The sequence below is a fragment of the Charadrius vociferus genome, unplaced genomic scaffold (genome assembly GCF_000708025.1).
Source record: "Charadrius vociferus isolate BGI_N301 unplaced genomic scaffold, ASM70802v2 scaffold375, whole genome shotgun sequence".
In the NCBI taxonomy this organism is placed as follows: Eukaryota; Metazoa; Chordata; class Aves; order Charadriiformes; family Charadriidae; genus Charadrius; species Charadrius vociferus.
The window spans coordinates 823,835-836,805 of record NW_009648440.1 but is presented as its reverse complement, the minus strand read 5'-3'; the positions used below and the strand labels follow the sequence as shown (position 1 = coordinate 836,805).

The window sequence follows — 12,971 nt, the reverse complement described above, 5'->3', positions numbered from 1 at the left end:
GTAGTCATAGAATAACTCAAAGCATTCAAAACAATTCAAGGCTTTCTGTACAGCTATTTAGACATTTCTTACTCAGGCCAGATGTTAACACAGAATAAATCAGTGTAGCTCCATTAATATCAATTAAGCTACATTGATTTATCTGATATGACTTCTATCTTTAACACTAACTTCACTTGGAAACTGTGAAGTTCTCCTAATACTAAATTTATCACAGGAAGGTTCACTGTCCTCATCCATTCATTTCAGCTACCGCAAACTATGGAAGATGCATCCTTGTGATCGGTGAGTGGGCTAATGCAGTACCCCTGTTTCTTTTCTAAATTTGATTTTCTTTCATTTCTAGGCTCAGAGGAGGAGAGACTGGCTCTTGAGACTGCTGTGATGTATGGCGTTAAAAAGCAAACTACACAAGATACCTTGTATCAGCCACAAACGGATGTTGACATGGAATTCCAAGCGCAAAAGGCAGTCCTTGGCAGTGACTTTAAAGTCACTATAACTTTGAGGAACAAAAGTCGCAACTACTACACCGCTACTACCTACCTTTCAGGCAACATAGTGTTTTATACTTGGAACCCTATTCATGTAAGACTTGCACAGTTGTTTTCAAAACTTCTAAGTTTTTTTTTCTCAGTGTCATTAACTGTCACCAATGTCTCTACACATGGGTAGAAGCAATTTTAGTAGCTAGGGGTAGAATACTCTGTTGGGTATCAGGAGGCTCCACTCTTAAGTCTGGCCCTGCTACCAGTGCCGTTTAAAGCTGAGGCTGTTTCCTTCCGGCTGTTGCGCCCTGAATAATGCCTGCTTACGCCAAGCTGCATGTCTGGGAACTGTTCATTTTTCTTACTTAATACAAAAGAAAGCAAAGGAGTGCAGGTATTAAGCTGCAAGGTATTGTTTTTCATACCTTTAGTCTCCTGGCAGTATCTCAGCAAGTGAAGGAAAAGTTCTGGTTCCCCAAGGTGTCATCTACAGGGACAAAAAGGTGAATATCTTGTCTTACCTACTAGAAGCTGACAAGCTCTGAGTGAGTTCAAGCGCACATCTGGCTTTGGATGACTGGGTGGTCCGGTATTTTGTATCTACAGCGATCTAAAAAGTTTGTGTGTAACTAGAATGTGCCACTATAGAGCCAGGGGCATTTGTCACCTGCGCAGGAACCCCAAAGGTGAGTTGTATTTACAGATGAAGCATTTGCTTTTCCTAGTGCCCTCTGGACTGTGGTGGGGAGATCCTCCCTCCCTTTCCTCATGAAAATGAGAAAAGCAGTTCCTGGTAGCCTAGCTCATGTGCCTGAGGGCAGGATTTTGCACTGCTCAAAGTAGGGAAGGGGGATGCTTTCCCTTTTTATTTTGGACATAACCAATCTACTTCATGGCAGCCATGGCAGCCCCATTTGGAAAACAGTCAGCAAGTGTTGAGGACCTGCTGTACTCCTAAGCACTGTGGAGCAGGCTCGTTGTAGATCCCTGGCTTCTCCGGAAACAAGTGACTGCCAATCACTTGTTCTTCTGACAGGCCTGTGCCCTTGGGTCAGTGCCTCCAGCTCAGCAAAAGTGATGAGAATGTGCTCTTATGGAGGCTAAGTCAGAAGATCCTCCACTTGAGTTCCCTACTGAGAGAGTCAGAAGCAATGATTTTGCCTTCTTCACACTGCTACTGGGCAAAAGCAATGTCTGTTGAGCGCAGCAGGAGTGGCAAGACATTGAGAGGCAAAGGATGGGTCTCTTGTTGTGGGTCTGGTGCTGGATCACAGCAACCCTGGCTGACCTCTGAGCTTTCTCATCTGTCTTGTCTATCTCATCCCAGCTCAAGAGATGCTGTAAGCCTTCTCTCCTCAAAGAGGACAAAACGAACTGCACATTTTTATTTGGAGCTCATTAATCTTCATAAAGTAGGAGTCCACTTATAGGAATCTACAGGTGAAGGTTAATAAAAATTCTACCTCCAGTCTATAACAAAGTCCCGACGCTTGCTGTTTTTTCTAACTCCCCACATCATTTGCGGGGGCTCTGGAAACGGCATTTGGGTTGTTCCAACACAGCCTATCAAAACACAGGGTGGGGGTTTACATTGGCTTGCATCAGTTAGAAAGTATTTGATCTGAAATACTGCAAAACTTGGCTAGGTACAGTAAAAAAATCAATTTCAACTGCTCAGTCTAAATTCTGTGCCACTTCTTTGATGGGGTAAAATTCAGTCATCTTGTAGGAGATGAGCAAATACCTGCTACGCTTTCTGGTTGTAATTTGTGCTTGGTTCCAGGACTTACATCTGGTCTTGCATCAAAGGTCTGTGTAAGGTATTATTAGCTAAAACACAGCTTATGCAGTGCTTTGAGGCTTGTCTAGCTCCTCTGTGCAAGAAATGAAATGAATAGATAATTAAGCGTCACTGAGCCTCGTAATTCTTTTTTTTCTAAGTAAATGGTTTGTAAAAAAGCTTCTTGAAACCATGCTGGAACTCTGAATTGACTGATGGTGAGTGACAGACTAGAGAGAGGCACCTGAGAGAACAGAACATGGTTTTTTTTGCATGTGTACCAAAATTAGGTCCCCATCACTGCTTCTGGCCAAGGAGACATGTTTTAAGGGATTACCACCTTTCAAGGTGGAAATTAGTTTATACCTGAGCTACAGTCATTGACTTGTGGAGCACTTTGTCCTGCAACAGGACAAAAAACCTTCACAAGTTATGTCATCTCTCAAGGTGATACATAAAACTTGAGCATGAATTCTTTCTCCTTTGCCTTGAAAAGGAGTACAAGTGCAATCAGGAATGGTATCTGAGCAGATGGGCAGTGTGAAGGGAAGCAGTGTGATCATTTGCAACTGTGTGAGAGTACTGTCAGGGGTGTGATGGGAGGTATTCAGGCAGAATTTGTAGGCTTCATTGATGGCAAGAAGTGTGTGTATATATATATGTGGAGGTAACAAAAAAATACAATATAATAAAGGCATTTTTCCAGCTCACGCTACTGAAAGAATGAAGCAAACTAAGTTTTCAAACAGGAAGCGAATGCATGATATTCAGAATAATGATTAAAGGAATTGTGTGGGTTGAAAACATCTTTGAGGATTTGAATTGCTTAAACCTTCCAGTGCCTTCAAAGGTGCTCTTGCATCTACTCAGTTATATTTAGTTTTCTTTTTGTTTTCTTTTTTTTTTTTCTTTTCTGAAAGGCTGTAAGGCAGCTCAGTATTGTGTCTCCTTTGGCTTTCCCAGGTGCAGTAAGTGATACTGGCAACTTACCAGCACAGCCAGTGCTAAGGTAATGCAAATCTATCTTTTTTTTTTTTTTCCTGTGGTGATTAAATTTAAACAGAAAAGTTAGTTTTTCCTTCTCTTCCACTGTAAAGTAAATTTCTATTTGATTGCAATTAATTTATTTATTTACTTACTTACTTACTTTACACAGATGAGAAATACCTTGCGTGACTTAGGAATTGCAGTTTGGGGCATTATGGGAAATTGTTTTACAAGAGATATAGAGTGAGAGGGAGGGAGGGGGAGTACATCAAGTAAATTTAAGGCTGGCCTGGTAAATCCAGGTCAGGTGGTCACCAAGGGAATAGCTTTGAAACCAAATCAAGGAACTGGTTTTGATGTGAGTGGATCAAAAGAGTGAAAAGGGGCGAATGTCATTTACGCAACAGAGTTCAGTTATCTCAGTGTGTACAGTGTATGTCACAAATACAATACAAATAATGGATAACAGTAATAATCATAGTTAACAGATGGGAGGTCTTGATATGTTTACTAGGCTTATAACAAATGTTTATAGAGGCAAGAGCTCCAGATCTATATATTCTGCCCAGTGACTTAGTTAGCAGGTCTGCTTCTCTGCATTACATTCTCGCACCATTGTTGGCCTGGGAATTGCTGTTCAATATGGTTAAAATCAATGATTCCCTGCATCTCAACCATCTTCCTTAGGGGGACTTGTTCCTCGCAATAATTATCATCAGGGAGCATGTGAAAGTTCTCTGGAGGGCATGCTGGTGACAGGAGGACCTTCTTGCTAAATTTTGCAGGCAAGTCCAGTGTAGGACAAAGGCAGATATCCAGACATGTCCCGGAGACCAGGTGGTATCCCAGCGAGCCTGCATAGGCTCACAACCCCCAGTGGCTGCTCTGGTGGCATCCCTGGTGGCAACCCTCTGTCAGGAAGAGAGGCAGAGAAAGCACAGGAATAAAGTTAAAGAGCAAACATTTACAGGGGTGACACTCAAAAGTTGGTTTGGACCTTTGTGCCCACTAGCTATTTATTGCCAGTCTTGCTTCTCACTTATTTTGTGGTAGTACCTAGAAACCTTCAACGGTGACTGGGGCCTGTGGTGATGGGCACTGGGCAGAGGCTGTGCACAAACCCAGCCCTTACCCCAGGGAGCTCACAACCTAAAAGGAAAGAGGGCAAGATAAGATGGGGAAAGGTGAGGTAAAGAAATGAAGATTGTTTGGGAAAAAAAAAATCAAAGTCATTCTTTGGTGGTGGGCCACCTTTTTTCCAAGGCACTCATGTAACTGGCACTGGCCATGATGGGAGCAGCAATTAGCCATTAGATTGTTTCAGATGCCTCTTTTCTTTCCTGTTTCTCCCTTCAGCTAGCGCTTTCGATGTTGTCATCAAATCGAGCGAGTACATGAGTGACCTGCTGGACCAAGCCTCTTTTCATTTTTTTGTGACGGCGCGGATCAATGAAACAGGGAAGATTCTGGCCCTGCAGAAAGCGACAGTCCTGGAAATTCCCGCCCTGAGGATCAAGGTAGTTCAGGGCTGGGGTGGAGGGGAGTGACCACGATGCTGCATGTGGGCTGTTTTCTACAAGGCTGTCACATTGACTTCTGGGGGGTGTGTGTGTGTGTGTGTGTGTGCGCGCGCGCATGTTAGAACTTCAGTCTAACATGGACTTCATAAAGCAGCATCCAGCTGGAGCATAGGAGGGTGTGTAGGTATGTTATACACTGGACTGAGTATCCCTACATTGAAGTCTGAGGCTGACAGCATCACTGGTAGTGGAAAGCTGAAGTGGTCTCAGTGGAAGAAGGAAGGTAAAAGATCTGAGAAAGCCGGAGAAACTCAAAGGGTAAGAGAGATTACTCACTCAAGTCACTCAAGTCTTTAACTACTTCAGAAGTCCATTGCATTTAAAGCAACACAGCACAGTATCCCCTTGCTGAAGAATGAAGGACACTGCTGTTCAGGTGAACTTGCTTGGAAAGCTCCTGCTGATGTTGCAGAAAGTTCCTCCAAATTTAGATGGGTAGCATCCATTTGGGATGATGCTTTCAGGATTTCAGAGCTTTGCTGTCAGTGGAGTTTCCTGAAAGTTCAAGCATTTCTTCAGACAGTGGCATGGTATCTATGAAAATGTAGAAGTGTGATGTTTGTGATAGGACAAGGACCCTGTGTTGTACAGCAAAGGCAGGGCTGAGATTTAGAGATCTCAATTCATAACTAGGCATCCAAATAAATTGCCTCATTTTCAAAAGTGCTGAGCTTTCGTCTGGTTTGAATGATGTAATTTGGATCTGCTTTTCTCCTAATACTAAAAAAAAAAAAAAAGCAGAACACCTGTTCAGGAAGCTTTACATGAACATGAATGCAGCTCCCTGAAATTCAGGACCCTGAAAGAAAACTATATTTATAGATCTTTTCCCCCCGTATATTTATTTGAACCAACGTTCATGTTTCCGTATAGTAATATATGTAGTAATCTTGAACAGCAGCCTTCTGCAGATAAAGCTTTTTAAAAATTGTAGATCAAAACTACAGTGAAGTTTGCAAAATATTTCACAGTCTACGTAAATGTCACCATGATCTGATCAGACTATTGATATTTTCAAAAAAAAAAAGGTTTTTGGTTTACTGAGCATTCTAGAGAGGAGGTAAACAAGACAGATAACATCTACTCCAAATACCTGTCTTCAGTGACCAAACTTTGAAAGTAGAGAGTTCTTTCAATTCAATACTTAAACAGAACGTCTTATACAGGATCCAAAATTTCAGCTTCAAAATAGTTTATCCTCTCTGCTGTTATGAAGAAAGGATGTTTAGTATATGAGATAGGTTGTTTTATGATAACAATGTCTTCTAGTAAAACCAAGTTTATCTCTTCTCTGCTTCTTTTTGATGTGTAAAAATAAGCTGAAATTTTAATAGCTGGATTTTTTTTAAGAGTATGTGTATGCGCACACTTGTGTATATGCCTATGTATTTATATAGGAAACTTTATTGTTTTATAAGAAATCTGAAGAAGCTTATCTCCCTAGATTTCTTGTCAGATTTCTTCATTGAATTCAACTGGCAGACCGGAGTTCTTAATGTGAGAGTAAGGGAGAAAAATGAAGAAATATATTTCCTCTCATGTCTTCAGATACATCTTTGATCTTTCTCTGTTGGTTGAAGGAGATTGCCAGAGTTAAGAGTGTAGGAAATTACACCATATTCTAATTTAGCTTGAGACCAGGTTACAAAAAATAAGCTCGGCAAATACAGATCATCCTCTCAGTTGCATGTGTGGGAGTTCAGGATGATTTTGAATCTCTCCCCACTTAAAAGTGATCTTAAATGGGCAATTGAAATAAGACCTCTAATTGAGCTAGGACTTCTGAAAGTGTCACTGATGTCTTTTTGCAAATTCAGGTGGCCAAACGCTGTTGAGGGCTTAGCTGTGAGTATCTTATTCTTTACTCCAGTCAATATATCAGTATTTGGTGCAGGGTGATCCCTTAGACCAGAGTCTTTCCAGCTTTTTGCAACTGTCATACTCCTTAAAAATTTGCGGTAGGGCTGCAGACCCCAGCATAGCACTTTAGATTTATTGACAAGATACTTGTTTTTCTTAGTTACCTTTCTCAAGGCCCTTTAAAGTAGCCCACAGACCAGCTGGGATCTGCCAGCCATAAGTTGAAACCCCTTGCCCGAGCCTTTTATATTCGGCGAGAAATGTTGAGTTTCTAGGGGGAAAAAATAAAAAAACAAAAATTCCCATGCAGGTAGTCTTTGTTTAAAAACACGTTCATTTGGAGGTGTTTTCCAGGCAGCTGTACTACCAGCACTGATCTGAAGGGACAGGCAGATCCCTTTGGCTGTGTACTGCAATACACGTGGAAGTCAAAGCGATCACTGTTCGTTAGTCTCACAGTTTAATATTTCCTAGTGTAAAATGTATTGCTTTTTTGCAATGTAAGTGTTTTGGAGAACAACTCCCTCTCAGGTCTACGTAGAGAGCAGGGCTAGAAACCCTTGAGGGCATGGGAGACAGTTGCGGGGCGGGGGGAAGGCGGGCACAACACTTTTGGGGAGTGCAAGCAACATGAGTCAGTGTTTCTACTTTAGTGTCATAAGACCTGCCCTTCTCTTCTGCAGCTTATGCCCTAAGCACACCACGCACTCCAGGTGGGGAGCTTGGGGAGGGGGGAATCATCTGTGAGAGAGGCCCCCTCATCTGGACTCGCCCTCAGTTGGACACTGAGCTCCACCACTGTGTGCGCAGATTTTTGTTTTATCAGCAGAACTGAGGGCCTGCCTCTTGACCCGCCATGTGGCTCGAGGGAAAATTGGAATGGACAGAAAACTCTGCAGCAGTACCTGTGGGCCCATCCAACAATTTCCTTGTGACTAAGCTTTCTCTGCGTTATGGTGTTTTGCTGTGTGGTCCATTCCCCCTCCTCTCCTTCCTTGCAAGTATTGTGTGTTTAACCCTACAGATTTCACCTTGAGGCATTTTATCATTATCAGCTTGTGGAGTGTTGTCCTTTCCTTGTCTTGCAGACCCAAGGTGAGATGGTAGCTGGTAAAGAAATGTCTGTGACTGTGGAATTCACCAATCCTCTGAAGCAAACCCTGCAGAACGTCACGCTCCGCCTCGAGGGACCCGGTGTGCTGAGAACGATGAAAAAGGAGTTCAGGTAGGGAAGAAAGCCCAACTAGCTGGGAGTTCGTCCCCTGCTTGCTCACAGGAGGAAGCTCACAAGAGACACTTAACTAATGCGGCGCTGAGTAATTCAATTCAGACTCTCTCTCCTTACTTTAAAATTCAATACACAGGGGAGCTGTAGGTCTCAATAGCCAGAAGAAGTCAGGCTGTCCAGAGAGACTGTGAGAGCATTTCATCTGTTCAGTACCAGTGTTGGAGAAAAGGGTAGTGGTTGTGGGTAGTTGCTAATGCAGTCTGGGTTTACTTTTTCACTGTATCACATTATTTTTAGCGCTTGACAATAGCACCTGTGAACTGCTATCACAGAAAGACAGATTTATCCAACACACAAAGTGTTTACTGCCACTCGCTCAGTACGTGCAAATCGAGTCCTGTGCAGTTTTTCAAAAAGGGCTTTTCTCCGCTCAGGTTAATCATGATTATACAAGATGTTCAGGTACCTCAGATGGTCTTTGCAAGCTTATGTCAAGACATGAAATGTGTGTCGGATGCAGCAGAGCCTGCCGGGATGGCGGCAGCGGGTGTGCGAGCACACAGCCCCTCGGTAGCACCACTGCATAGGGCTGCCCTGGCACAGAGGCGTGTAGGGGGCCGGGTGCTCCCGAGCCTGAGGAAAAGGAAAGCCCTTCATTATACTCAGAGTTGTACCTCGTGCTGACATAGTGGTACCTGTATGCTAAGCAAGTTATTTCCTAAACCCTCTTTCTGTTTGAGTTCAGTGTTATAAGCTCAACATTAGCCAGTTCCAGGATATATAACTGGGACCCTTGGAAATTTTTGCAACCATTGCTTAGTCTTGGGCAGCCAAAGCAATGTTATCTATCATTACCTAAGCTGATGGTCCCCAGGTGTGTGCAAAAGGAGTTTGAAAAATTGCCTGTGCTTCAGCAGCTGCATAAATTTTCAGCATTATCTGCAGCCAGTAGGGGAGGTCTGAGCCTGATTGCACCTGGGCCAGGGATAAAAAGATCAAAACCAGTCTCCAGAGTAGAGCTGGATAGAAAAATGACTGTGAAAGGGCATCATACTGGGCTTGCTTTCTGCATGTGGTATGTCACAGATGCTGCTGAATATGACTCAGCATGGTCCACACGAGTTACACAAGTTGCAGCAGTTGCCCTCATTGTTGCCCAGCCATGGCAGCCTCCCCTGCTGTTCTCCATCCTTCTCGCTCCAAAAGCTGCTGTGGGCTGTTCCCACCTTCAAGGATGCAGAAGTTGTCAGGTGCATCAAAGGCACAGAAGTTAGGGAGACAAATGACTCACGGAACAGACGTCATTTTCCTTAAAGTCACCATCTTTTCCCCTTTTCAGTAACGCCCTTGGCATCATTTAAAATGGAAATGGATCAGCTTAGTCATTTTAAGGTTTAACTTCTCCGAGATGAATGAATGCTGCAGGTTATACACACAGAGGACAGAGCAGAGGCCAGTTGTAGTTTATTTAAATAATAATCACATTTGCCTCCATGCATTCAGAGTGATAAATGGCTCCGATGTGGTGATGGCTCAGCATATTACACAGAACCATTCATCACTGAATTCTCTCCCAAGAAAATCAGATTAGGGTGGCTTTACTCCATTTGCAAAGAGAAATAGACCTATTCTAGGCTTTCCCCGCCCTTCCACTGCCTCCTTGTCCATCAGAGGCTGTCATATATGGGATGTGGCTTTTGTAATTCTTCGTGGGGATGAGACTTTTGACCTCTTTGTATTTTTAAGGTAGCTTTTCTGTATTGCTTGGGTGACTCCACAAAACAGGTATGTGTGATCCAGCTGATACAACATTATTCTGGGAATGAAGTGGCTACACACAGAGAGAGACAGATATATATATATATATATATATATATATATATATATATATATATATATATATATATATATATATATATATATATATATATTAATATGTAGCTATTAGCCTCAGACAGATGAGGATCATGACTTACAGAAAAGCCTTTGGCAGCAGCAATTCCTACATGGGGCATAGTCTTTGCATGACAAATAAGAATTAACGAGGCAGTGATGGATAGTGTTAAAAGGATTTTAGCCAAGCATATATTCACACTAGCAGGTAAGTCACTTCAGGTGTTTCTACATGTCAGAGCTCAGCTAGTGTTAACATTTGTAGAGAGAAGCAAGTTGTTTTAGAAGTAGGACAATAGAGAAAAAAGAAAAGGTGGGTTTGGTTTCCTAGTACAGCTGTTGTCTTCCTGCACAGAGACATACACATATATATTTGCAGAGATGATAGCACTATAAATCAGAGAAGGTAGTGTTGCCCTCTCTCACTGGGGCACTGTGAAGATGTGGACTGGAAACGTCCATCCTTAGAGAACCTGGCCCCCAAGCGCTCAAGAAAGTAGATTGAACCTTGCTGCACAGCAGACTTTTGTAATACCTTCTTCACTTTCCATACAGATAATCCCTTACAGATCATTCCCATAAACTCTAAATTTAAGAAGGTATTTAACCTTGTGCAGCAATTGAAGTCATTTCTTTATCATGCTACCATTTTAGTGGGCATTTGGTGGAGCAGGCGGGCCAGCTGAGGGGAACAGTATATCTCTCATTAAGAACAAAAAGAGGGAAAACATTTGCTGGAAGTGGTCTGCATGTGCTCACACCAAAAATATGATCTTCCTCTGCTTTTTCTTTTCCAAAACTGGGTACATGCCCCAGGGTACCTGCGACTATATATGCAAAATGTAATGCAGTGCCATGTGTAGATACCTAAGCTAACCTCTAAGGAGCTAGAATACCTCTCATTTTAGCAGGGACAGACTTGCACTGAAACAAAGATTCAGGTGGGAGGCTCCCAGGCTAATTCATTTAGAGCTAATTAAGGTTTCTTGTCTTGTGGCAACTTGTTCTAAGTCTGGGCAGTCATTTCTGCCCTGACCCTGGCATAGGACATGGCATCTGAGAGCTGCATCCTACCAGGTGAGAATTTGAAACAGTGAGTAAAGTTTAGGCTTACTCTGCTCTCACTTCATTTAGTTGTTTGCAGAATACCATAGCCATGTGAGATGAGAACACTGGTTAAATTGACAATCCTCTTACTTAATGCTGCGGAAAAGAACATTCATTTTTATAAATATCTCCCCACTATGCTACCTTCTCTGTTGGTTCCTTTGCAGCAGCTGTATCCCGACAATCAATCAATCCATCAATATCAGCCTTCAAAATCTGCACACAGAACATAGTGAAAGCACTGAGAAAACACAGAAACCCAATACTTGAGACTCTCTGTGCATCTTAATTGTAGCAAAAGTTGAAAATCAAGAGCAGCACAGAATAGTTTCTTTATAGTATGATTTATCAAGAGTCATACATAATGTAAAAGAGTAACTGCTAGCAGCAGGACTCCCAAAAAGACTTTGACTTAATTGTATGGACATGAAAATGCCATCTGAAGTACCCAGTGAGGAGATCTGCTGATGTTACAACCATAGCATGGTGGTGCAGGGTAGGAGCTGGCGAGGGGCTCAGCATCTCATCAGTACTGCATCAGGTTTGCATGGTAATGCCAAGGACGCTTCGTAACAAGGACTTATTTAACCATTTAAGGAATCACCAACAAGCTGTAGGGTATATTAACCAGGTAAAATGGAATTACAAAGTAGAAAAAAAATATGTTAGCTATAAAGAAGAACATTCTGAAAGTGATCATGAGAGGAAGTGACAGGAGGCAGAGAAAAACAGATTCATTTTGGAAATTTAAGATTAGCCTGGAGGAAAGGCTAGAAAAGGCTTTCACGGAGTCAGTTCTGTGAGGAATAGAAGATGGGGGGAATAATTTATAGGACATTTATGAGAATGAGTGAAACATAAAACAATTGAGACCTGTTATACTGTCCACCTTCAGTTTCTCCAGTTGTGGGCCAGGTTGAGAGCATTGGCTGACTGATCACAATATTGTTACTTTCCTTTTTCCCTACTTTTTTTTTCCCTACAGGCAAATCCCAACGAACTCTACCTTGATCTGGGAAGTAAAATGCATCCCCAAACGACCAGGGTTACGAAAGCTGATTGCAAGCCTGAATTGTGATGCTTTGAGGCATGTGTATGGAGAACTGAATGTCCAGATTCAGAAACCATGAACAAGGGTGCTGCCTTTGTCCCTCATTCAGCTATATTTCAAAATATCAAATTTGAGGGGAAAAAAAAAAAAAAAAAAGAGTTAGAAATCTACTTATTGTTAATTTGGTCATCCTTGTGCTGAACAAAATTTGGTAAAGAAAAGTAATCAGTAACACTGAGAAGAATTTTAAAAAACACCTGGATAGTGAATGATTTAAAATGAGATATGCATAATTAAAGGCAATTCTAGGCCATATTATTTCTATAGTTCACTTGTATTTATGGTCTTTTGTATTAGCGCTGCAAGGGAATCTGGAAAGCTCCATTCACCAAAGTAGCCTGAACTTTAGTTTTAATTAAGGCCTGATATTTCACTGAAAAGGAGAAAAAAAGAACCAGAGTTATAAATTCCTAGACTGAATTATACAACCTTATGGTAGATCATTCAGGCTTCAATAAAAACAGGTATTTCTAGCTAAAGGGACTGCTTTATCTTATAATGTTATAATTTCCCAGTTCACAGAGAGCTCGCTTTGCTGGAAGAATCTCTCAGGATGTGTTATCTTCAGAATATTCCCAGATCCTTGCTTCCTCTTGCTGCTTTCCCATGTTTTTTCATTTACTCTTCCACGTGCGCAGGCACCCACATATACTCACTCCGTTATTTCCTGCCCTCATCCCACCCCATATACTGTTGATACGCTGTTCCTCTCCTCTGCTTGATGAAAATCCAGAGTTTTTCATGCCCCTGCTCCGAGTTCATCATACCAAGCTTGCATTTCCTGGTCACATCTCTTTGTATGGTGTGGTCGCTCTTCATCCTTTTCTGCATTTTCTTCTCTCCTGAACCCACCCTGTAGCCCCATTTCCTACATGTCTCTGTGAGTGTTGGGGTGTTCCCTGCCCGAGAGAAGTCCAGACTCTGCCATCTGGTAAAT

General features: G+C 42.2%; 1 protein-coding gene across 1 annotated transcript in view; it reads left to right on the top strand.

Annotated features, from left to right (window-relative positions):
• F13A1 (coagulation factor XIII, A1 polypeptide) overlaps positions 1 to 12,053 on the top strand; it is a 60,220-nt gene extending 48,167 nt beyond the window's left edge. Inside the window, exons 11-15 of the mRNA XM_009885412.1 lie at positions 347 to 582; positions 4,195 to 4,244; positions 4,616 to 4,772; positions 7,784 to 7,920; positions 11,909 to 12,053. Coding sequence (XP_009883714.1) covers positions 347 to 582; positions 4,195 to 4,244; positions 4,616 to 4,772; positions 7,784 to 7,920; positions 11,909 to 12,053 — 725 coding nt within the window. The remainder of the gene's footprint in view (positions 1 to 346; positions 583 to 4,194; positions 4,245 to 4,615; positions 4,773 to 7,783; positions 7,921 to 11,908) is intronic.
• The last annotated feature ends 918 nt before the right edge of the window (positions 12,054 to 12,971 follow it).